We start from the raw sequence: 25,334 nt of genomic DNA on the forward strand, positions 1-25,334 counted from the left end.
CCGTTTCACTGTCCAACAGCTTTAACTGTCAGAAAGTTCTTCCTAATGTTTAGCTGGAATCGCCTTTCTTGTAATTCGAATCTATTGGTTTGGGTCGCACCCTCTGGGGCAGCAGAAAACGAGCTTGCGTCGTCTTTCAAGTGGCAGCCTTTCAGATATTTGAAGATGGCTATTGTATCAGACAGGTGATGAGCAAAAAAAATGGGGGGTGCACTTCTGAAGTGGGGCCAGTCAGAGATGGGCAACTCTGTTTATTTTGGTTTCTTATTTTCCCACTCTTACATTTGCTTCTCCACATTTCTAAGTTACTTGGTGCATTCCCCCCCCCCTGCCCAAGTATCCTTATGAAAATTCTTCACAAGTTTAATGAGAATTTCTCCTGTTGTTGCCTAATGCACACACATTGTTGCAATAAAAAAATCCTTTTAAAAAATGCTATTTTCAGCACTATATGCATTTGCATGCACATTTGACCCTGGCAAATGCATTTACGTACTCACTACTTGGCTGAAGAACTGTCAAGAAATATGAATTTCAAAGGATGGCCTTGCATTGGTCCATACATTGTTTCAGGAACTACAAATTATGCAAGTTTACTCTAAGTGAGACAAGAACTGATTTCCTCTACTACCCCTGACACTGGTGGATAGGGGACAAGGAAAGGAGCTTCAGTCTAGAACCTTCCCAACACACCTTGAAGTTGACAGTAGCAGATACATTGTTCAGTACTGTATATTGTTTATGGATCGGACCCTCTACAAATTAAGAAGACTGTTGCACCTGGGTTCCCTGTAAACAAGGTAGGTTGTGTCCAACATTATAGTAGACCCGATGAAATCAATGGACACAGCTTAATTAATGGACATTTCCTCATTAATTTCAATGGGTCTACTCTGAGTAGGACTTACTTTGGTGGGGTAAAGAAACCCCCTAACAACCCACCTAACAACACATGTCTGGCCATGCAGGACGACCTTGTTCTTACCTGGACAATTGGGTTGTGCAAGTTTTTCTGTACTGGTCCAGGACTATCTCCCTGCCAGAAGAAAAAGAAATGTCAGCTTCGCACAGAGCAGAACAATATAGCCCGGAGCCTGGGCGTACTCAGTGCACCTGGCACCTTCCCCAATGGACTGGCTGAATGCAGAGGAGTGATGGGGAAGAGTTAGCAGACTGGGAGAAGGTGGTGTCGGAACAGGGTTTAGAATCAGAATCAGAATCAGAGGCTGGAGAGGAGAGGAGACAAGAGATGGAGATGAAGAAGGCTGCTGAAGAAGCCAGGGGGTCTCCCCCTACTGCTGCAACCAGCTCCCCTCCCTGCTGGTTGCCCAGAACCCACAGAGGTATGAAGAGGGTGGAGCAGAGATAGACAAGGAGACTTGGGCAGGAAACTTAGGGAGCTGTGGGAAGGAGGGGACCTTCAGTCCTCGCAACTGCCTCATTGAGGCAAGACCTACTGGGAAGAGTTGCTGTGCTCACTAGGACTGAGCTGTTTTTGTTTCTTTGAATAAGGAGTTAACTTCACTGACATCTTGTGAGTTACTGCTGACCGGCTGACATTCGAGATACATTGTGCTTTGCTGTGAAAAGCCCACTGGCTGGCTGAGGAATAAAAATGATGATGGAATGGCAGTGGTTGGCTCTCGAGAGAGTTTTACAATCCTTTCACCACAGGCTTCTTCCCTGGGGTTCGATTGGCTTATTCTGTACCTTTGCGGAGGATGGGCAAATGGGGCACTAACCTCAGTTCACCTCTCGCCAGCCCTCACTTGCCTGTCATCTTACGCAAGAGCAATCTAGTGGGGCAACGATGCATGTCTGCCTCCCCCTCTTGAGTCTCAATGTTGCTTTGCAGAAGATGGGGACAAAACTAGAAATAGCTGGCTCAGCCTCTGATTGGCTCCACCTGCTGTTGGGTTTCCTGCCCCACAGGTCCCAAGGGACGCCAGACACCACTACCGTCACCTTGGCATCTCCAGGTGGTTCCACAAAGATCTAAATTCCTCTGAGGACTCATTTGGGAAGGGTAGGAAAGTCTAGTGGGGCAGATGGTAATAAGCAGATGGTTCATGTCAAAATATTGTCATTCCGTTAAAACACACACAGCCAGCCAGAGCTAATAGGAAATTCTAGAATTAGATGGCTCTGCCTGTCTTTGGCTCTGGCACCTACTGTGGGTCTCCCTGTCCCCGTCTCAAAGGGGACCAACCACCTTTGTGTACCTCTGGTCCCTGAAAGCTGGAATGTGGTCAAATGGAAAACAAAAGCACAAATGAGATTCAGTGTCAGAGCACTACTAGGTGGCAGGCAGGAGATCCATAGGGGAAGACCCATCAATGGGCTCAGAGGAGGACAACAAAGGCAGTCATATAAACTGTATTCCACATCCTTAATAGCAATTTTTCATTGGATGGTGGGTTCATCATTCCCCCCTTGATAACTACTTGACAATCTGATCAACAGGTCAATAAATGTTGTAATGGCCTCCCTACCATCTGGAGATGTTATGGGCTGTGTCCAATTAAGTCCTACTCAGAGTGGACCCACTGAAATGAATTGGTCTAAGTTAGTTACGCCCAACAGTTTCAATGAGTCTATGCTGAGTAGGACTAACACTGGAGTCAATATGGCCTTCATGTTTGACTGCGATGTGCAACATTCAACAACGTTACCTTGTACGTTTTCATCTGAAGGAAAACAACAGCTTCTGTGAGTGGATGTGGGGCAATGGAATAGGGCACGGGGTGGGGACCCTAAGTGAACGTTGGGTGGGATCTTTACACTCTGCCTTTTGATGAACTTAGACCCCTGAGGAAGTTTGCAATGAAAAGTTTTACAACCAACATTGGAACGACAATTCCTTCTAAAAACCAAAATGGGGTGGTTGTGTGCCTACAGGGGTGTAAGCAAAAAGGGCTCACCCCAAACATAAGGCAGTGGTTTTCTATACGCTCAGAGAATTCCCTAGGTACTGTACGCAGAAATGTTTTATGTTCATGAAAGAAAATGAAATGTAAAGGAACCTGTAAACGTCTGGGACGTACAAAATGTTGAGGCGGGAAGGGAAGAAAGAAGATTTAACTGGTCTGCTAAACCCTCAAAGAGCCAGGTGTGGGAGTGTTATAGTCAAGAGGGTTGCATGCCAGGGACATGAACTCACTCCTGAAATGCAAAGGGTTGTTTCAGGAGGAAGGAAAGACGAAAGAGGATGCATTTCCCGCCCTCCAAAATCTGCTCCCTCCCCAACAGCCAGCCCCCCAAACTTGAGCACAGCAAAGGAAACTGTTAGATATGCTTTCCCTCAACCCTGACCCACATAATTCATAACTCTTGTTCCAACAAGACTGGAGCCCTGAACAGGAACATTTGACTTACGAGAAAAGGGATATACTTCAATATTTCATTGCAGATTGCATTTGCCCTTATTTATTCACCAAAATACAAAGGGAGCTCTTGAGTGAGACCAAAGACCCATCTAGTCCAGCATTTTGCTCTCACAGTGACCAAACAGAGGCCCCAAAGGGAAGCCCGCAAGAAGGATCTGAGTGCAACGGCAGCTTTCCCCCACGTGGGATCCCCAAGAACTGGAATTCAGGGTCATACAGTCTCTGACGGTGGAGGGAGAACATAGCCATCATTACAAAGCAGCAGCAGCAAAGCATCCAACCACAGGAGTCGGCTCGGGCGCAAGCGAACAAGGCAAGCAAGCGTGTTAGAACAGTGTTAGGAACATCCAATGACCTGCAGAGGCGCCTTACATTGCAGAGGGAGTGCGTTCGGTGCCGCGGGGAGTTGACCTCGCTCGGCGTGGACGACCGGTCGCCTTCTGCTGCCGACGCATCAGAGATGATGGAAGGCTGTCGGGAATGACACGGGCTCACGCGGACCGCTGAAAGGCAAGCATCAGAGAGGGGCGGGTGAGTCTCCGCCGTACTTGCTGCGGGCAGGAGCTTCCTTGGGGCTCAAGGAAGCTCAAGGCACTGAATTGGCTCTCTGGGATCACCTGCCTTTCAGGACAGGAGTTTTCTGCGCAGGCGAAACCCTAAAGTAGGCTTGGCATTTCAGGACCTCGGATAGCTCCAACTTGGTTGCAGGGATGTAGGACCTGTGGCTTTCTGAATGTTGGGAGTCTGACTCACGTCAGCCACAACCAGAATGGTCAGGGATGATGGGGTCTGCATTCCAGCAACTTCTGGAAGGGCATGCAGATGTGGGACATCTGGCCTACAGTTTGACCGGTGACCCCAGTGGCACAGGCAGCAGAGAATCCAACCTAATAAACTGAACGATGATGAAAACGCTAGAGGGACCCTTACTGGAAACCACATGGCCCATTTCCTGACTCCCCCCAATCTTAGCCAAATCATTCCCTGTCCAGTAATGAAGGGGTCTGTCAATAAAGGGCCTTAAGGTCTCTCTGACCTTCCAGTATTTGAAATGCTTGTCTTGATTCGAGTCTAGGGGATGGTCTGCACTACAGTTCCGTAGGGTTCTCTCCCATCGCGACCTCAAGATGCCAGGGATTGAACATGGAACTTTCTGCATGCAAAGCAGATATCCTACTCCTGAGCTGTGCTTTATACGGTGGGTGGACTTTTGCATGGCGATATTTAAAGGAGCCTATACAGTGGTGCAGTTAAGTAATATTTGACTCTGGACTTAATGGTCACACACCCCTCCCCTCCCTTGCTTGGATGATAGTATGTCTTATTTCATTGCTTTGCAAATGTGATGTCAGGATAGTGAGTGGGCCCCAGCTAGTTGCCCAGGAAGGTATAAAGACAAGGAAATGTTTCTTACAGTCCTTTTTTAATTTCAATCTTTACAGAGAGAGGCTATAGAACCCAGCCTCTTGGATAATGGTATTGTCCTGAGTGAATCTTCACCCCCCCCCGCCTCTCCCACTTCCTCATTCATCATCATCACCTCCTTGACGGGTGATGCTAAGCGCCCTCTGTCTTCAAGCTCTTTGCTCTCCCACTTTTAGGAGATGGTGGGCCTGGAATGCTTTCTAATGCCAGTGTGTCAATCAGCTGTCGCTCCGCTTCTGCCTCTTCCTTCTCCTTTCCCATTATATCCCAACTTTCCCCCTCATCTGCCTCTGAGCTGTAACCTCCTGCAAACCCCTGTTGTAAATCCATACCAGGGGTCAGCAAACTTTTTCAGCAGGGGGCTGGTCCACTGTCCCTCAGACTTTGTGGGGGGACTAGACTATATTTTGAAAAAACAATAATGAATGAATTCCTATGCCCCACAAATAACCCAGAGATGCATTTTAAATAAAACGACACATTCTACTCATGTAAAAACACGCTGATTCCAGGACCGTCCGCAGGCCGGATTTAGAAGGCGATTGGGCCTGATCTGCCCCTGGATCTTAGTTTGCCTACCCATGATCTATACTGTCTTCCTCTCCCTCCTCTCTGGAAAGGCCAGGATAGGGAGGCGATCTCCACCATTCCTCCTCCTCCTCCTCCTCTGCCTAGTCCCTGTTATGTGACTAGCCAACCTTGCTGGGGGCCCTTCTGCACATTCTGCTGAGTGGGGCCCTGGTCACCTCCGCCAAAGTCCTTCCCAGATGGCACCACCAGTCCTATGGGCGTGCTGTGTAAAATTCAACCAGATGGGCACAGGAGGTCATGCCCCTGCTGGACCCAGCTTCAGATCCCTGCTCTGCTGCAAAGCTCATAGGGTGAAGTGGGGTTGAGCCTCTCTCCTTCTCCCTGCCACCCCATGCCTACCTCACAGGGCTGCTGTAATGAGAAAGTGTGGAAGACACCATGCCTGTGCCACTTTGCGAAGAGAACCGGGAAGGAGAGGGTGGTGGTGGTGGTGGAGTGGGTCGCAGGTAGAGATGGGACCAAACTCACCTTGACGGTCTACCGTGTGCTGGGGGTGGGCATGGTACAGCGTCTGCTGGCTCTGTCGGATGGCAGCCGTAAGCGGGAGGTCGGCCTGCATCACCCATTCCTGATTTCCATTGAGCACCGTCTCCCCGGGCATGGCTAAAGAATGCCGCTTGGGTACATCCTTGGTCAGCGTTGCTAAGGACTGTTTTGCCTGAGAGAAGCAGCAGGAGACACACAGGGTTGCCGTCAGTGCTTGGCCCCAATTCATGGGTAAACCCATTGCAGTCCACGGGAAGTGAGCCAACAATAAATCACAGGAAGTGAGTTGAGTTAACTCTTTATTAGCAAAACCAGAATCAGCACAGGCATATCAGGCCTAATGAGCACAGCCACTCATATTTGGCATATTTTGTCCCCACAAAGCAGTTGCTGAGACTGAAGGTTCCCACCTTCCCACAGCTGCCTAAGTCCTCTCCTCTTCAGGGTTTTTCCTAAGCAATCTGAGACGCTACCCGCATGAAGCTAACTTTTCCTCTACCCTCTTCATCTGGTTCTGGGAGACCAGCAGGGATGGGAGCTTGCTGTAGCAGGAGGGAGAGACACCTGTGCTTCTTCACCAACCTGATTCCTCTCTGCCTCTTGGCCTCCCTCCTCTCACTCACCTGCTTCAGCTTCTGTTCCTAGACTTCTCTCTGCTGCAAACTCTCCCTGCTCACCAAGCCCTGTTACCTCTTCAGCTTCCGACACCTCCTCTCCCCCAGTCTTTTCTTTCTGCCCACCACCAATCCCCTGGCTCTGAGCTTCTTCCCTTGGGGGTTCCCCAGCTGGTTCCTCCCACCATTCCTCTGTGTCCAACCAGTCCATGACGTTAACCTAGGTGTTTCATTCATTTCAGTGGGGCTTCTCAGAGCACAGCTGAGGGTGCATTCAGGTGTGGGCAATACTGCGTTTATTTTCCCGACTAACGCTACTGTTCTGTTTTTGAATATTCCTTTTGCGCTGCAGTACAGTACCTGTTGTGATATGAAACTGTGGCTGTTGAACTGATATACCGCCATGTTGTGCTACATTTCATTCACACCAGTGGGTGTGGTGTGACACAACAACAAATGTTATTGGACATTGTTGCTTCTCCCTCACTCTTTCTGTCCCCCTTGTTCCAATTCCTCCATGAAAATGGCAAGAAAAAAACTGTATATGCTTGCATCACTTATTCCTGTGATTTTCTGGGCTAAGGGGACTGTAAATGGATTATTTCTGGAATTAAATAACACAGGAAGGAATGCTAAGCATGCGCTATGTTCCATTAGTTTTCCGAAAGTGGCTTTTATGCCATGTAAAAGCTTTAATATAATGCATAAATTAACAGGGAAACATCGGGGAAATGGAATAAACCACTGTGTGAATGCAGAGAGGGATTATCCATACTTACCTTTCCTCTGCTCTTTCCAGGCATGGTCAACACCAGGCATCCCCAAACTTCGGCCCTCCTAATGTTTTGAACTACAATTCCCATCATCCCTGATCACTGGTCCTCTTAGCTAGGGATCATGGGAGTTGTAGGCCAAAACATATGGAGGGCTGAGGTTGAGGAAGCCTGGCGTAAGCGAATCGGGACGAGTACAAGATGAATGCTCAGTGTTGTATAACTGCCCCGTAAACAAATCAGAATGGGTGCTCAATGAAGACTGGCCAGATGGCCCCAACAGAGTACCCAGAGTGCTCCAGACTGAGCACTCATCCTGATTTGCTGGCACAAAGTTTATGCAGAGGGTAATAATAATTTATAATAATTTATTATTTATAACCCACCCATCTGGCTGGGTTTCCCCAGATGGTAGATGGATCTCATGGCTAGCATGTGCTTTCTCACATGGAGTATGGGAGCTGGGAAGGGTGACAACGTTGTCTGGCTAGGAACAAGAAATGGGGACTTTGGGGGGAAAGCCCTTGAAGGAGAAACCTTGAAGGCCTGCAGGCGCAGGGACACTCACCATGGCTAGCTCAGCTTCTAGTTCCTTCATTCGGTTGTCTTTCAGGTCCAGCTGCGACCGAAGAGCACTGGCGTGGTCCGTGGCGTCTTTGGCTTGCCGGCGTAACTCCCACTTCTCCCGCTCCAGCAGGTCTTTCTCTTTCGCAAGAGCTTTGACCGCATCTTCGCTTTCCTGTGGTTGGGGCGAGAGTCAGAATGCGGACGCGAAGCAGGGAGGGTGGCTGGCTGCTAAGCCGCTTTCTTACCCTCCTCCCGTCTCTGATCTCCTTCACATCCTTATCAACCTCTTGGGGGGGGGTCAGTGGGCACATATGACATGTTGAGGAAGGTGCGAAATGGCTGTGGGAGAGGGTGTGGCATGTGGCAAGCGGCAGCCACATCAACAAGAGCAAAAAAAGAGGCAGTGCCAGAAAAATGTGCAGGCATGCCACCCGTCAGTTGCCCCATGGGTGAGAAAAAAAGGTACATCTATTGCGCTCAATCACAGAGATAAGCTCTTGTGGCCTCTCCAGAATGGGTGTGAAGGTGAATGTCCAATCCTGGCATCTAATGAAATGTGGGCATGTTTTAAGAGGGAGCATTCCATGTAGAAGAGGCTGAGCCAGGAAGAGCAACCAGGCTCTCATAAGTTGTGGATTTTTGAGGGGATATTTATTTCATTCTACTTTTTCTGGTGCCAGGGGAGGTTATGATAGGCAGACCCCTGCCTGGTTGGCACATTGGAGACCCCTGCCATAACACCATCTGTGATTAGTAATTACAGTTAGTAGCTAGTATTAGTATGAGTATTAGTACTCATACATTGTAATATGTTTCTCCCACCCCTCCCTTCTTCCTGTGCCCCTTCCCCTTCTCTATTGAACTTATGATGAGCTTTTAATTTAAAAGTTGCTAATAAAAATAAAAGTACGTAATAAAAATCAAAATGTTTAATATTTTACAGGTGATTTATTTTACAGATGATTTATTACTTTGAGTTATTTCTTTATACTGTATTTGCACTAATTTGCCATTTTGAACTGCTTTCATTGGCTGTTTCCCAAGGTACTAAATACAGGGGAAAAGGGAAGGCAAAGAGGGCAGGAAGATACAGGAGGGAATCTGTAGTAATAGACTGGTGGGTGGTTAAGGGAAGCTGAAGAAAGGACTTTTCTCTGTGTGATAGTCTCCCTGTAAAAAGGGGTGGTGGTGGTTTAAAACAATGGCAGAAGTTTGAGTAAAGCAGGGGTGGTAGGACACTGAGAAGAAAATTGCAGTTTTAAACAATGGCAGAGGTTTGAATAAAACAGGGGTGGATATATTCCTAAAGTTTTAAGGAAGAGAAATAGCAAAGATAGTTACGACACAAAAATGAGCTCTCAAAGCTACCAGATCTTTCTCCAACTCCTTTTTCGCTGTACTCAAACCGTGTTTTAAATTGCCACTTCCCCCTCAGTATCTCACCACCTGTTTTACTCAAACTTCTGCTGTTGATTAAAGACATTTTCTCCCCTCAAACCTTGTTTTAAATTGCCACTTTCCCCTCAGTGTCTTTCCATCTCTCAAACTTCTGCCATCGATTAAAACCACCACTTTCCTCCCTCTCAGTGTTTCTCCACCCCTGCATTGCTCAAACTTCTGCTGTTGTTTAAAACAGCCACTTCTCCCCCTTTCAGTCTCCCTCCTTTCTCGCTGTATTCAAACCTCTTTCTCTTCCATTCCTCAGCTGCCTCATACGAGAGAGCTAAAGGATGTGGAAACCTCAAATATCCCTGCAGCTGGAGTGTGTGAAGATATCCCCACCACGTCTTTCTTCCCTCCCCAACTTCTTTGTAAAAAGCAGGCCCCAGCACTGGGCAAAGGAGGCACCTGTGGCTGCTGGGTGGGCAGAGGTGGGCTCAGCTTGCCAGGGACATTCTTGTTGTGCCTCCCCTCCTACATCTCAGCCCAGTATGGGGTGAAGGAGATGCCACTGGCCAGCAGTGGTAGCTGCCGCCTGAGCATGCGGTATAATCCCGATACTCCTTCTTTCCCTTTCCAACTCCGCCCCTCCATAAGCCCCTGTACGGGGCAAAAGAAGTTCAACGCCTGGAACTTCTAGGGAAAGACACTGCCTAATACCCTGGAGAGGTGCTGCCAGTTAGGGTAGACAACACTGAGCTAATGGACCAATGGTTTGGCTGAGAATATGACAGCCACCTGTGAAAGACAGGTGAACAAGCCAAAGAGCTAAAAATAACATAGAACATCCAGTGACTTCAATTGCACTAGCTGCTTATCTGATTCTGGGCTCAATTCAAAGGACTAGTTATTATCACTCTTCATTGCCCTAAAACAGGAGTGGAAAATGTCAGGCCCATCAGCCGAATGTTGGCCTCCAGGCCGTTCTGTCCTCAGATCATTGATGGGCCCGTTCTACACAAGCATCCTTTTCCATGGCCAACACTCTGGCCAATGTCAAATCTCCCCCACCACCCAGCCATTCATCCTTACTTTTCTGTGCTGCTCGTAGTTCCTGATGAAGTCCCGTAGCTGCTCTTCCCGGCTTTCCAGGGTGGCGTAGAGCTGCTGCATCTGACTCACCAGGTCGGTCTTCTCCCCCTTCAAACGCTTCCGATCAGCTTTCATGGCTGGAAGAGACAGGTGGGTGGGTTTGAGAACTACCAGGCGGGGAGATATGGGAAGAACTCACATAGAATTGGAGAGGTGGAAGGGACCCCAAGGGTCATCCAGTCCAGCCTCCTGCAATGCAGGAATCACAGCTAAAGAATCTCTGACAGATGGCCATCCAACCTCTGCTTTAAAACCTCCAAGGAAGGAGAGTCCACCACCTTCCACTCCTGAACAGCTCTTACCCTCAGAAAGTTCTTCTTCCTCTTCCTCCTCCTCCTCCTCCTCCTCCTCCTCCTCCTCCTCCTCCTCCTCCTCCTCCTCCTCCTCCTCCTCCTCCTCCTTCTTCTTCTTCTTCTTCTTCTTCTTCTTCTTCTTCTTCTTCTTCTTCTTCTTCTTCTTCTTCTTCTTCTTCTTCCTCCTCCTCCTCTTCTTCTTTCCCCCCAAACTAGGACATCCTAATGTTTAGTTCCAATCTCCTCAGGTTGCTTTGTCATTGTTGTTTAAAAACAACGGGAAAGCATGTTTGCAATTTGCAATCATGGTTTTTGAAAGGCACCCCAGAGATATATACATCACTCACACTTACGTTTTGATTGAAGAAGGAGAGGGGTTGTATCCAAATAAGTTCTACTCGGAGAAAACCCACTAAAATTAATGCACCTAAGTTTGTCCTTTCCATTAACTCCAGTAGGCCTACTCTGATACAACCCAACATCCTTGGAATATAAAGCAGCCATTCGTAATGGCTGCCTCCCCTGCCACCCCACCTACAAGTTTGCCACTCTTCAATCTTACCGAATGGAAAGAAATAGCTCGAAACCACAAATGCACATGAGCGATTGAGCAACACACTGCCTCGGACCCCTGATGTGAGTGCACACATCGATGTGACATCCTGTGTGATGTTCCACCCATGCATGTGCAACCTTGTGTGCACAAAAACGTGGACCTGAGACAGTCGTACTCCCTGGGGACTCCAAGTTGATTTTTGCATGGTGTCTTACTGTGAAAGCAATGCGTCTTTGAAACACTGAATGAAAAGGAACCTCTGTTCAATAGACCTGTATAATCCCATTAAGATCGCTTTGGGGTGGGGAGTTTTGGGTAGTGTGTTTGGTTGTTTTTTTTTAAAAAAGGATCAACACACATGAGTGAATGGGGGACGTTGCAGGAATAAAAGATGCAAAGAGTCAGAGGAAGAGCCAGGGAAAGGCGGTAGCATCTGTTTGGCATGCAAATGGTCCCCAATAGCATCTCTGGGTAGGGCTGAGAGAGACCCCTGAGCCTGAAACCCTTGAGAGATGCTGCCAGAGTGTGTCTTCCTGTGGATTGAGCATTCAGCCTGATTTGCTTGCACAAAGCTCACACAGTGGTCAGACTATGCCTGGCTCTCATTGAGCATTTCTCCTGATTGTCTATGGGACAATTACACCACAATCAGCATTCATCTTGCACTCATTCCCTTGCAGTGTGTTTGCACAACTTCCCGTTAATCCTTCACTTGCTACACTTTTCAGTGCATTCCCGGGTGCATTTCCAAACTTCATAAAGCCCTTTTGTTTTTTGTTTAGAAACAGTAGATTTGTTGTGCTTTGATTCACTTTTAATTGTGCAGACCTAAAGTTCCCGAACGTGCTAGAATCCCTCTTGCAGATCAGCAAGAGTCAGTGTAGACAAAGCTCCCAGAGGGGGCAATTCTGACTCAGTATAAGGCAACTTCCTATTCAAATCAGCTCTTCAATCAGAAACATGAGGACTAGAATCTTCTTTTATTTTTAACAGAAGGGCTATAGCTCAGGAACAGAGCACCTGCGCTGCCTGCGTAAGGTCAAAGCTTCAATGCCTGACATCTCCAGTTAGGGTTGTGCCCCATCATCCCTGACCACTGGTCCTGCTAGGTAGGGATGATGGGAGTTGTAGTCCAAAACCAGCTGGAGACCCAAGTTTGGGAAACCCTGGTGTAGACAATAGTGAGCTACGTGGACCAGTGGTCTGTCTTGTATCTTATGCAATGGAAAGCTGTTCTGATATGTGTGATGCTGCCACTCTGGAATTAATCCAAGGCAGTCTTCTTGTTAAACCAGAATTCAGGAGGAGAGCCATGCAGGGTGGAGCAATGAAGAGAGGAATAAAGGAACAGAGGGAGAGAGAGAAATCCTCTCATCTGGGAACAGTTTAAGAGGCATTGCTGTCTGGGGCTCCCCACCCCAATTTTCCTCTGCAAGGACTCATTGCCTCCACTTACTGTCTGAGCTTTGAGTGTCGCAGATGCCTGAAAACAGCAGTCTGTCCTCCTCTTCCCCCCCTTCCCATAATTATATGCCTCCCAGAGATCCCTCCACACAGAACAGCTTAAAAGGACGGTTTCGTGATGAGTCAAGCTTGGCCTTTGAACCCAGCCGCTGTTTCAAAGTGCTTGGGCACTGGGTTGTTTTGTCCGAGGGTCACCTGAGATTATGCAGAGTGCAAGGCAAAGGATGTCAAGGACATCGTTTTCCCTTTCCTCCTCTAAAGTAGTGAGAGCCGGGTGTGCGCAGGCTAAAGTTGGAAGCGAGGGGATAGGGAGCTATTGTTGAGTTAGGAGAAGGGCAGGAAAGAAGAAAAAAAGTGGACCAATTTCAACTGCGATAATTTCCCCCTTGGCATGCTGGAAGTTGGGCCTGCCCAAGGAAATTGATTGGCTGCAGAATGATAGCTTTAGATGGCGTATAACAAGATTGGATGAATGCATGGGGGTATCTATTTGCTATTTATTTATTGTCTTTCTTCCGGGGAGCTGGAGGCAGTGGTGAAGGAGGTGGTCGTAGCACCCCAACCCTTGCCGCCCACAGCACCAGAGTGACCCCCCCCTGCACTAGAGCCAAGCAGGGCTGCGCTGCGCCACCTGTTCGCCTGCCCCCCTGGCTGATGATGCACTTGGTGGGGGCCCCTATGCAGGCATCCCAGCCCAGTGCACCTCCCTGTGGGCATTGTTTCCTCTGATGCATTGGAGAGAAGCACCAGCTGCCCTGTGCTGGGCTTTGAGCCCCCTCAAAAATCCACACCCATGCCTTAGCCCCTCTGGCACCCCCAACAATACGCTCCGGCAGCCCTGTTTCTTGGAACTTAATGTTGTTTGTTCTTACTGTCCCAGAAAGCTCTAGTCAATTCCTCCTGGTGCCAGGCCCCTGCATCAGTGTGCCACTCATGTTCAGGAAATACTAAAACAAAACAAAGCCACCCCCCTTATCTTAAGCCAAGTCTCTTCCCCTAAGCAGCGCCTATTACTGGCAAACCTCGCATTCGAGGACCATCTCCAAAGCATTCAGCTGCTTTGAATTCAAACCACGGAGCTGCTACCTGACATTATATTATTTATGAGCGCTAAGGAGGAGGGAGGATGTCTCCCCAAGCTGCTTTGGAAGACATTTGTCCCAAGCAATTTATGGGCCGGGTACGCAGGAAGCTGACTTAAGCCAAGTCAGGTTGGCGGTCGCATTTAGCTGTTTGGCCCATGCCGATTGCCCCAGATACAACCCCTGGCATCTTCAGGTAGGACCCCGGAAGAACCTTGGAAACTTGCTGCTAGACAGTACTGAGCTAGATGGACCAGTTGTTGGATTCAGGATACAGCAGCTCCCTATGTTCCTAGTGGTAGGGAGGTGGGCAGGTGAGCAAAGTGTCCCACAGCTGAGGACCTAAGGTGGATGTAACATAGGTTCCTCGTCTCAGGTGACTAGCAACAGAGGATGTCATCCTTAGCAGCAGCAGCAGCAGCAGCAGGAGGAGGAGGAGGAGGAGAAGGAGGAGGAGGTAATGCCGGTAGGAAGGAGCAAGACTTAATGACACTCCTACGCCTGGTTTTCCAGCATTTCGCTATATGCTGCATATAGTAAGATAGCCAGCAGTAAACCAAGGCATCTGGGGAAACGGCTGTATGGCTCAGTGGGACAATCCAGCACTTTCAGGCAGGATTGGAAGAGATTCTTATCTAAATGCCTGGAGTGTCATTTTATTAATTGATTTTATTTCATACAATTTATATACTGCTTGACTGCGTGTGGGGGGAACTCGTCAAAGCAGTTTTTTAAAAATGACAAAACAGTACCAGTTTTTAAAAGGGTAAAAGCAGCTATTTAAACCAAACAAAAATAATAATTAAAACAGATGGTAAGCTAAAAGCAAACCAAAACACATCTCAGCAGTCTACACGTCTGGGTGAGGGTGCCTAAACAAAAATGTTTTTAGAAGGTGCTGAAAAGAGTACAGTGGTACCTCGGTTTCCGAACAGCCTAGTTCTCGAACGTTTTAGGTCCCGAATGATCGAAACCTGAAAGTGACTGTTTTTGAACGTTCTTTTGGAAGCCGAACATCCGACAGGGCTTCCGCAGCTTCCGATTGGCTGCAGGAGCTTCCTACAGCCAATCAGAAGCCACGCTTTGGAAGTCGAACGCTTTGGAAATCGAACAGACTTCCAGGACAGATTCCGTTTGACTTCCAAGGTATGACTGTACAGGGACCTTCTGGTCTTCTCTTTCCCTCACTTCCCACCTTTTCCACTTTCCTTGTCCTGCGGCGTTCCTTGTCAAGAACTCCCTGGCTCCACAACCAGAACACCCAAATCCCACAAACCAAGCAAACAGTGCAGATCTAGTGTATGTTTATCCCACTGGTTCATTCCCCTTGCATTGCCTCGGCTTTCTGCCCGCATCTCTTTTCTTTGAAAGCAGGAATGTGGACCCGCCAGCGACGTTTGCTTGCAAAAACAGTTGAGAAAATATCATCCGGTATCCATGGCAACCAGCAATCTGGCCTAACTTTCCCAGGCATCCGTTATCTTTCTCCTTACATATTTTGATGGTATGCCAGTGCATGACCATGGGGACACACACACAAACACGCCGAGCTGCCTTCATCGTTTAGACGCAGCCAGAGATGCTTCTGTCCGAAGCAATTCCCTGCTGCTGTGATCTGGCCCAAGTCCTCAGCCCTGTTTTGTTAACTGGGTGAAATCATCTTGTCTTCCACACTCTGTGCCATTTAATTAGGTCCCTTGTCAATTTCCATAAAGGAAAAAAAAATATCTCTCACACAGAGAGATGCTCCACGTTTCAAGTGGGCTGACGTTTCTTTGCAGAGGTGCAGAATTTATTCCGAGGGTCCTCCGTGAATGAAGGAAGCAGACCCGGGCAAAACTGACTTAACCCTGGTTGTGGACCCCCCCCCCTACTGTCTAGCACCCCGCAAAGACGGCCAAAGTGAGCAAGCTTTCAAGAGTAGATTTGACTGGAGAGAAGCCAATTAGTGCCGGCTGGCTGTTAGGCTTATGTTCTTTTGTTGACGTGGCCCGAGGGCTCGGTTTGATTGCAGAGCTGGGGAAGGTGTAGGGACGGGATCAAGGAGTGATGGCAGAGGCTCTCTGCAAGGAAAGGCTATGTGCCTGGATCTTTGTAGTTTAGAAAAAGAAGAGTTGACTTAGAGGTTTCGATAGCGATAAGAATGGAGAGAGGGCTCCTCCAGCTGACCTTTTTATTGAGCATTCCTTCTGATTTGCTTGCACAAAGCTTACGCAGAGGTTGGATTTATAATGCAGTCTTCATCCAGCATCCTTTCTGATCTGTTGGCAGGGAACTTAAACTCAAGGAGCAATGCTTTCAGTACGTTTACACATCTTAAGATTAATTATCTGGGCATTCCACACTTTTCAACACATTTCCCCATCCATTTCCTAAATGCAAAAATCTGTTTCTCTCTCTCTCTCTCTCTCTCTCTCTCTCTCTCTCTCTCTCTCTCTCTCTCTCTCTCTCTCTCTCTCTCAGCGGATCTGCTGTGCTAGGGCGAAAGAGCGCTTTAATCCACTTTCAATTGTGCAAACCTAAATTTCTCTGCCTGCCTTTGAATCCGTTCCACGCAATACCAGACCCTCCAAGTATTCCTATTTTCCAGGGACAGTCCTGGATTTACAGAAGTCGTCCCGGTTCCTGGATTTGTCCCACTTTTCCTTAGGACATCCCTGTTTTCATCGCAGAAATGTTGGAGGGTATGGAATTATGCGACCCCCGAGCCAAGGAGATAAGTAACCATACAACCTTTAGAAGACATCTGAAGGCAGCCCAAAGTACCTCCTCCTCCTCCTCTTCTATGTTGGAAGCTGCCCTGAGTGGCTGGGGCAACCCAGTCAGATGGGTGGGGTAGTAGAATAATAATGATAGTATAGAACACCCCCATTTTCATTGGATAAATGTTGGAGGGTATGCAATACTGATGCTTGTCTTGTTGAGAAGACATCCTGCAATGGTTGCTGAAGACATCCAGCCTCTGAGATCACAGACACAATGCTCGAAGGGGTCTGAAAGTGCATCGTCTTACTTCTGTACGAAGGGGTAGGGAGCCTTTTTCATCCCAGGGGACAACCATTTGTCCCAAGGGACAACCTTTCAGAGGCGAAATGCCTGGGCAGAGCAAGAAGTGTGAAATTTACTTTTCTACAAACACTTACGCATCCCTCTCTGTCCTCCATGCAAGCAAGGTGCATTACCAGAACCCAAGGACACATTCCAGCCAGGCAGAAAATACTCAAGGAAGGTGCAAGTCAGGCAAAAGATTTGGCTCTGGACAGTGTGCGACTTTGGGAGAGTCCTGACAGACAGCTCAAAAGCCCATGAGGACCACATTTGCCCTCCTGGGTCTGAGGTAACACACCTGCTTTTTTGTTCCAAGGAGAGCTCTGTGAAACCATTTCTGCAAGGTTTTGGGATGGTTCCATTTGGACAGGGGAAAAGTGGCTGTGGAAGGCGCCCACTGGCTAGAACATGTGACATCACTAACCCCAAGAACTGGGTGAAAAGCCCAGTAAACAAAACTGAGCTGGACGGAGCAAAAGTTTGACACAATATCAAGGCAGCTTCCTGGGCTCCTATACTTTAAGGCTTTCCTTCCAACAGGAATCAGAACAAATGAGAAACTGAGGAATGCAACAGCGGCACAGAGGAGGAAAGTTTACTGCACAGGGATGCCCAGAAACAGCCCCAGCCTTGGCAGTGCCTGGCAAGCAATTGAAGATTTATAGGTGAGTTAAGTTGCCATTTTGGCTCCACATCCCAGCACACCTCAGTGCAGCTATGAAGCACTTGGGGGGGGGGAATAAAGGGGAAGGGGTGGCGATGGTGTTTATTTCCAAACCGCCTGCAACATCTGAAGTGTTAGCAGGTCCCATGAGGGAGAACATAGCTAGGGTTGCCATGGAAACGGCTGCGAAGGAATCCATGTGCCCAACGCAGTCAGATCAATTTCATCTTTGCGTCTCGGAGGGGAGAGAAGCCACAAAAGAATATCATAAAAGGGAAGGAGCATAATGGGATGTAAGCAACCAGGAGCTGCCCCCTGTTTGATCTCTTGGGGGGCAGGGGTGGGAAGAGAAAGCATCACGATTTGATCTTTCCACTGGATTCTGCATGGGTAAGGAATCTCTGATTGGTGGCAACTGGTGCCCGCTAGGACCGCTGGGAAAGCAGGGAGGCCAAAACGTAGGCGGGACCAGAGCCAATGGCAGGAGGAACTGCAGCCAATGGCAGGCAGGGGCAACTAATTCTAATTCTGTTCCCCCTCCCCTCTCTGAGTTTGAGGAGGGCAAATTGGAGACTAGCTAGCTTGCTCCATCTTCCATGGGACAGCCCTTCAGATATTTGAAGGTGGTTCTCAAATCACCTCTCAATCATCTTTTCTCCAGGTTAAACACACCCAACTCCCTCAACCATTCCTGAAAAGACTTGAGTCTCTAGGCCCTTGATCATCATGGTCGCCCTCCTCTTCACACCTTCCAGTTCAATACAACATCCTCTATGTTTATAGCAAGAAGAAGGAAGTCATAAGAGAGTCTGACGTCCTCTCTGTGGTATTCAGTCCAAACCCAGTTTGATGAGTGGAGGGAGAGAGGACGATTGAACACTGAGAGGACGGCAAAGCAAATGGCAGGAGGAAATTGCAAGTGTTCTCACAGATGAAGGTAAAGATGGGGAATCTGCGGGCCTCCAGATATTGCTGGACTACAACTCCCATCATGCCCGACTATTGGCTACATTGGCTGGGTCTGATGGAAGTTGGAGTCCAACAGGACCTGTAGAGTCACAAGTTGCCCTCCCTTGCTTTAACTCCTTACTTAGTTCCAATGAGAAACTGTTCTCCCTCCCTCCCTTCTAACCAGTCTTTAATGCAGTGTTAGTGATCAAGTTCCTGTCCTCATAATTCCTACTTCATTCAGAAAATGAGGCAGAAGGGAAGCAGAATCACTCCACTGGCTGAACTGATGGCATGTTCAATTCCTCCAACTCTTCAACTTTGCGATGACCCAACAGGGCTTTTCCGATGTTCATACAAAGTTGATTGCCACCCCACATTGTCTGTTTCCAGCATCATAGATAGAGCACAGGGAGCTGCCTTCTACTGAGTAGACCACTGGTCTACCTAACCCAGTGTTGTCTACACTGGCTGGCAGTGGTTCTCTAGGGTCTTGGACAGGCTTCCTCAAACTCTGCCCTCCAGATGTTTTTGGCCTACAACTACCATGATCCCTAGCTAGCAGGACCAGTGGCCAGGGATGATGGGAATTGTAGTCTCAAAACATCTGGAGGGCTGAGTTGGAGGAAGCCTGGTCTTGGACATGGTTCTTCCCCCTCCAGCAATACCTAGAGATGCCAGGGATTGAACCTGGCGCCAGGTGCTCTACCACCGAGCTGTGGTCTCTTCTGTTAAATGTAATGTAAGGTTCCAGTCCACATGATTCTGAACGAAAAGCTGTTAGAATAGGAAAAAAGGAAGCAGCTTTCTACAGAGTCAGACCATTGAGCTATCTAACTCAGTAAAATGCAAGGGAGGTGGGATACCTTGTTGGAACAACATCCTAACTGTCACACAGCCTGGGAACTCTTGCTGCTAACCTTGGACTCTTGAACCTTGGCTTTTGCTCTTGGACTTGGATTTCCTGTTGCTTACTCCCTGGTAAGATCACCCAGAATAGAATCTGTGTGTTTTTTTCCTAGCCGCTGAGTCAGTGCCGTGAGATTGCTATATTAAAAGTTTGCTTCTTTACTTACACATAAATGCCCCTGTGGTCTGCTTTTGGGTGGGAGCCAGGGCCGTTACAAGGTATAAGTGTGTGCCAGATTCAGTTACACATGCTTAAAGCAGTGGAATCATAATAGAATCATGAGCTGGCATGAGCTGGCCCGTCTCTCCACCAGAGCTGCATTTGCATCCCAGGCAGAAACATTTAGCCTTTCAAGGAACCACAACATTCCCAGCTGCTTAGCTTGTAGACAGAAGGAAACACAATTGTGGGGGCCCTCGTCACATCGCTTTTGAAGTGTGGCTGTTTGCCACAAGGCCGTGTGTGGCAGATTCCCACGAAAGCATTCTCCCACGATACCCGAAAGGAAACTGCAACCTGCAATTGGCCGGTGACCACCTGCATCTTGCAGCGATTAGCTTGCAGCACCAACAGCGAAATGCTTATTAAAGATACGCAGTCTCAAGAACGGAAAGTGCCTGGAGGTATGTATATATATATATATGTGTGTGTGTGTGTGTGTGTGTGTGTGTGTGTATGTGTGTATATATATATATATATATATATATATATATATATATATATATATATATACATACATACACACACACACATATATATAATATTCTTCTTTATTATTAAATGTCGGCTTCTCCACGGGCCAGAGATTTCTTTGGGGTATAAAAAGGACAACATAATAGCAAGGGACATAATGCCGTGTTACAAAAGAGTACTATTAGGACGTATTAAAATAGCATTTGAAATGTGAAGGGCCAAACAAGCAATGCTCCTTAAACATCCGCCAGCTAATGGTTTGTAAGACAGCTTGATTGTCCCCAGATGGCCAAATGCTAAACTTAACTGCAGGAGAGTAAGGGCTGGGATGGTCTAGTTTTGAGTTCATTCATCCATGAGAATAGAGGCTTCTCTCCTTTCTGTAATGGCAGAGTCCTCTGATGACCGAAGCCCTGGGGAGGAGATGAGGCCGTTCTCTGATCTGTACCATGTGGTGCCACAGTCAGCTGAGCCCACACCTCCTTCCTTGTACCCCAAGAAGACATCTCTGCCAACAGATTCCAGTGATTGGTAAACAGACTCATTGGGGGATTAGAACAGCCTTGAGGAAAGATCCCCATTGCTTAAAACCCCAGTGCTTAGAAACCAGAGGCTGCAGAAAAAGGCACCAGACTTTAACAGACTCAGTGCAAAAGGGCTTGACAATGCTGCTGTTAGGTGGATTTGACCAATTCCAAAGGGTGCTCACCAATGGTTCCTTGTCATCTTGGAAAAAAGTGCCAGGGCCAAGCCACATGGTTCTGTTCTGGGCCCAGTGTTGTTCAGACTCTTTATAAATGACTTGGATGAATTAATTGGGAGGATGCTCATCAAATTTGCAGATAACACCAAACTGGGAGGGGTAGCTTATAGTAGAGAAGACAGAATTGGGATTCAATATGACTGTAAAAGATTGGAGAACTGGGTCCAAACAAACAAAATGAATTCTAATAGGGACAAATGTAAGGTTCTACCCCTAAGGCAGGAATAATCAGATGCACAAATATAAGATAGGAGACACCTGGCTTGCCAGTAGTACATGTGAAAAGGATAGTAGACCACAAGCTTTAGTCAAAGGCTAACACAATTCTAGGCTGGATCAACAGAAGTATAGTGACCATACCTAAGGAAGTAATAGTTCCACTCTAATCTGCCTGGAGTACTGTGTCCAGTTCTGAGCACCACAGTTTAAGAAGGATGTTGACAAACTGGAGCATGTGCAGAGGAGGGAGACTGAGATGATCAAGGATCTGGCAACCAAGCCTTACAAAGAACAGGCTGAGGGAGTTGGGTATGTGTAGCCTGGAGAAGAGAAAACTGAGAGGTGATACAGGCACCTTCAAATATCTGAAGGGTTGTCACATGGAAGACGGAGCAAGCTTGTATTTTGCTGCTCCAGAGGGTAGGACCCAAAACAATGGATTCAAGTTACAAGGAGATTCCGGCTAAAGATGAGGAAGAAATTTCTGATGGTGAGAGCTGTTTGACAGTGGAAAGGGCTCCCTCGGAAGGTGGTGGGCTCTCCTTCATTGGAGGTTTTTGAAACACAGGTTGGTTGGCCATCTGTCAGGGGTTCTTTATTGTGAGTCCTGAAACCACCACCCAGGTCCCTCTCCAAGGTGCTGATCCTTGCCTTGCCTTCCTTTCTGCCTGGAATGCTGAGACTACTGATCTCCCCCATGCTTGGACCAACACGTATTGGTCACCGCAAGAAGAAAATACTGGACTAGTTGGTCTGATCCAACAGGGTGCTTCTTAAATTAAGAGTTAGAAGAAAAACCCTTCATGCATCTGGCAAAATGGACTGTGGCCCATGAAAGTTTTTGCCATAGTGGTCTTTAAAGTGCCATCGTCCTCTTCCCACCCCCCTTTTTGTTGTTGCAAGTAGCATATCTACCCCTAAGACAGGCCAAATTCATGAAATTTCTCAATCTGTGTTTCACCTCTTGATGGGGACGGAGTCTTGCTAACCTGTCACAAAAGTTGGTGGAGCTCAAATACAAATATATACATACATAATACATATACACACACATACCGTAAATAGCTTAGGTTTCTTTATTTTAAAAAATCAAGCAATATATATGAGAAAGGTTGTTGATGTGAGCATCCCATGTGAACTCACACCCACACTCTAACAGCATTCATTATCACTCCAGTGCTTTTATAAAGCTTCAGAACGGAGGATTTAACAGGAGTTTCAGCTGCCTTCATCTAATTGTATCCATTAGCATGTCTACCTTTCCCTTTTTAAGAATGGAAGAATGGGAATCGAGCAACTCCTCTATGAAGAAAGGTTGCAGCATTTGGGACTTTGGGGTTTAGAGAAAAGGCAACATGCTAGAAAGAGGAGACATGCTAGAAGTTTATAAAACATGGCATGGAGAAAGTGAGTAGGTTTTTCTCCCTTTGTCATAACGCTAGAAGGTCCTCTCCTGGGCCACCATGCCCCAAACTTCTTAAGTTCTTAAGAACTTAAGAACATCCCTGCTGGATCAAGCCAAAGCAACCTGTTCTCACAGTGGCCAACTAGATGTCTCTGAGAAGTTGGACAACCTTCCATTTGTGATTCTCAGCAATTGGTATACAGAGGCGTTCTGCCCCGACGGTGCAGGCTAGTAGCTAGTAGCCATTGATAGCTCATTTCTCAGGAGCTCATCCAACAGATACGGGACTTGTAGAGTCACACTATGTAGTCCCACCACAAGTGCACACATCAGCCACACACCCTTGGTCATCTGTTGGTGACAAAGTCACCAAATGATGGGTTAAGCCTTGACCTAATGCTGAAATATTGTCAGTGGCAAATGGAATTCAGCGGCAAATCCTACCCAAGCATCTGATTTTGAGTTTGTGTAGCACGGCCACTCTGGTTGCAATCTGAAGAGGCTGGAAGAGTGCTGGTTTCAAATCTCACTTCAGCTACAAACTTAATTATGTGGCTGTCAGGGTTGAGCCAGAGGAAGCAGTCTGACATGAACCAGGGTCACAGAGGGCTGCACCTGGGAGTCAGAGCTAAGAACAAGAATGGGCGAGCAGCCTGGAACCCTGTAGCCAGCGTCTTAGATACAGAATCACAACACCCCAAAGGGGAAAGAAAGATCCAACAGTGCCCAGATCCACTGCCCAGAGGACAATTCCCACAGCACATGCCACAAACAAGTGCCCCTTGCAAAAACCTCAGACATTTGCCTGCTCATGGAAGTGAACCACATGATTTTGGGGGCCAGCTTGTCCCAGGAAGAAGATGCCTTTCCAACTTCAAATCAGCTATGTCTGGAGCAAAATCTTCAACTCCCATTCTTAGTCAGATACACAACCAGAATACTTTTAGGCTGCTCTGATTTTTTCTGGTTCAATCCTTCTCAAGAGACCAAAGACAGGTATCAAAAACAGCTCTCTCCCCCCCTCTCTATGCATCATTCCTTCTAAGAGCAAATCACTGCAATCTAGGACAGAATCTTGCTCATACGGAATGCTACACAGAAAGCTGCCTTATATTGGGGTCAGACCATTAGTGTATCTTGTGCATTACTGTCTACACTGAGTTGTAGCAGCTCTCCAGGGTTTCTGGCAAGGAGTCTTCCCCAGTCCTAGCTGGAGATGCCAGGGATTGGAACCCGGGGCCTTCTGCATGCTCTACAGCCCCACCCCCCAAATAGGAAACTGCTTGATACACTATGAGCTTATCAAGCACAGTATTGTCTACATTGGTTAGCAATGGCCCTGCAAGGTCTTTTCCAGCCCTATTTGGAGATGACAGGGATACGGCAGCAGGTGCAGGGCTATCTTTTTGACTATCTTCCTATATACCATAAAAATGTCATGCTGTTGTCATGCTGAAGTTCACGTGGCTGGCAGCAGGTGGCCACACCATTTCCAGTGTGATGACAGAATGGCAGGCAGGCAGCAGGCAGGCAAGGAAGGAAGGAAGCAGCAAGAGGCGACCTCCATCAAATCAGCTGCAGAAAATTTTAAGAGAGGGGAAAAGGCACTTCAGAGAGCAGTTTGGAGAAATGCTCTCTAACCACCATAGCTTAGTGGCATAGTGTCCGCCTTTCAAGCAGAAGGTCCCAAGTTCAATCCCAAATTCAATCCCTGGCATCTCCCACTAGGGCTGGGAGAGACTCCTGCCTGAAATCCCAGCTGGGGCTGACGGGAGTTGTAGTCCAGCAACATTTGGAGGGCATTGATTGAGGAAGGCAGATCTAGAGCTGCTGGAGAGGGAGAGGAGCCTTGAGTAACCGCAACAATTTGAACCAAGAAAATTCCAGCCCTCCTCAGAAAAAGCAAAAATGGAGACAGTGATTTAATGGAGATGTGGATCTGAAAACAAAGACTGTCCCTATTAAACACGAACAGCTGGAGCATTTCATTTTACAGTCCCTGGTAAGCATTAAATCATTTTCAGAAGTGGCTTCCTTCCTTCACATTCTTCCAGGAGTTGCCGTTCCAGCATTTTCTTAAAAAAAAAAGGTTGGTTGTGTGTGTGTGTTTTTTTTTAGCTACCCGGAGGTATTCTGTACATTGAAAGCACACCATGACCAACACAGGCGGAAATCGTGACAATGTCCCGTAAAAATGATGCACGGGAACGGCAGTTATCCATAATTAAAACACCTGATTTTAATTAGCTAATTTAAACTCCAAGAACAATGGTATTGACCTGGGGGAAGGGAAGGAAAGCAAAGAATGGGGGAAGGAGGTCAAAAATGGAAATAAATGGCCGATTTACTGGCCTGGGGGCGGTGTGTGTGTGTGTGTGTGTGTGTGTGTGGGAACAACAACAGGCTTTTATGTTCTTTTTGTACCCATGTCTATTTCATTCCATTATGATGTCATGGGAGGGTGGTAACCTTACTTGACGTATTCAGATAGCTATTTGTAGAATCAGAAGGAGAACCCCCACCAGTCTCTCCTAAGAAGACTCCTGCCGAATCAGACAAATCCAGCATCCTGTTGTCACAATGGACAACCAGCACCACTTGTAAACACAAACAGTAACAACAACAACAACAACAACAACAACAACATTGACACGTAATGGAAGTTGTGGTTCTAGAGACAACATCCTAAGTACACACAATCACTGCATTCTGACTTTGCTCTCAAAAATCCTTCTACTAGAAATAAGCAACACAACACAACAGCTCTCTCTCCCCTGCTCCTGCCCCCTTTCCTTGTGTTGTCATGCAGAAATACTTTAATCTGATAGAACCATTCAGAAACAAATTTCTTATGCAAATTAACCGAGAACAAGAAGGATCAAACTTGTTAGCTGAGAGGAGCGGAGTGCCAGAGG

At 47.4% G+C, this 25,334-nt stretch overlaps 1 protein-coding gene across 3 annotated transcripts in view; it reads right to left on the reverse strand.

Moving 5' to 3' along the window:
* Positions 1-25,334, reverse strand: part of KAZN (kazrin, periplakin interacting protein) — a 258,853-nt gene that overhangs the window by 12,056 nt on the left and 221,463 nt on the right. For 2 of the 3 annotated variants that reach the window (XM_035120457.2, XM_035120458.2), the window contains exons 4-8: positions 10,315-10,451; positions 7,844-8,014; positions 5,871-6,060; positions 3,759-3,889; positions 986-1,036 (exon numbers count right to left, since the gene is read on the reverse strand). In XM_035120457.2, coding sequence (XP_034976348.1) covers positions 986-1,036; positions 3,759-3,889; positions 5,871-6,060; positions 7,844-8,014; positions 10,315-10,451 — 680 coding nt within the window. The other variant, XM_035120460.2, reaches the window with a different exon arrangement.

This window comes from Zootoca vivipara, chromosome 6, assembly GCF_963506605.1.
Source record: "Zootoca vivipara chromosome 6, rZooViv1.1, whole genome shotgun sequence".
NCBI classification, from domain to species: Eukaryota; Metazoa; Chordata; class Lepidosauria; order Squamata; family Lacertidae; genus Zootoca; species Zootoca vivipara.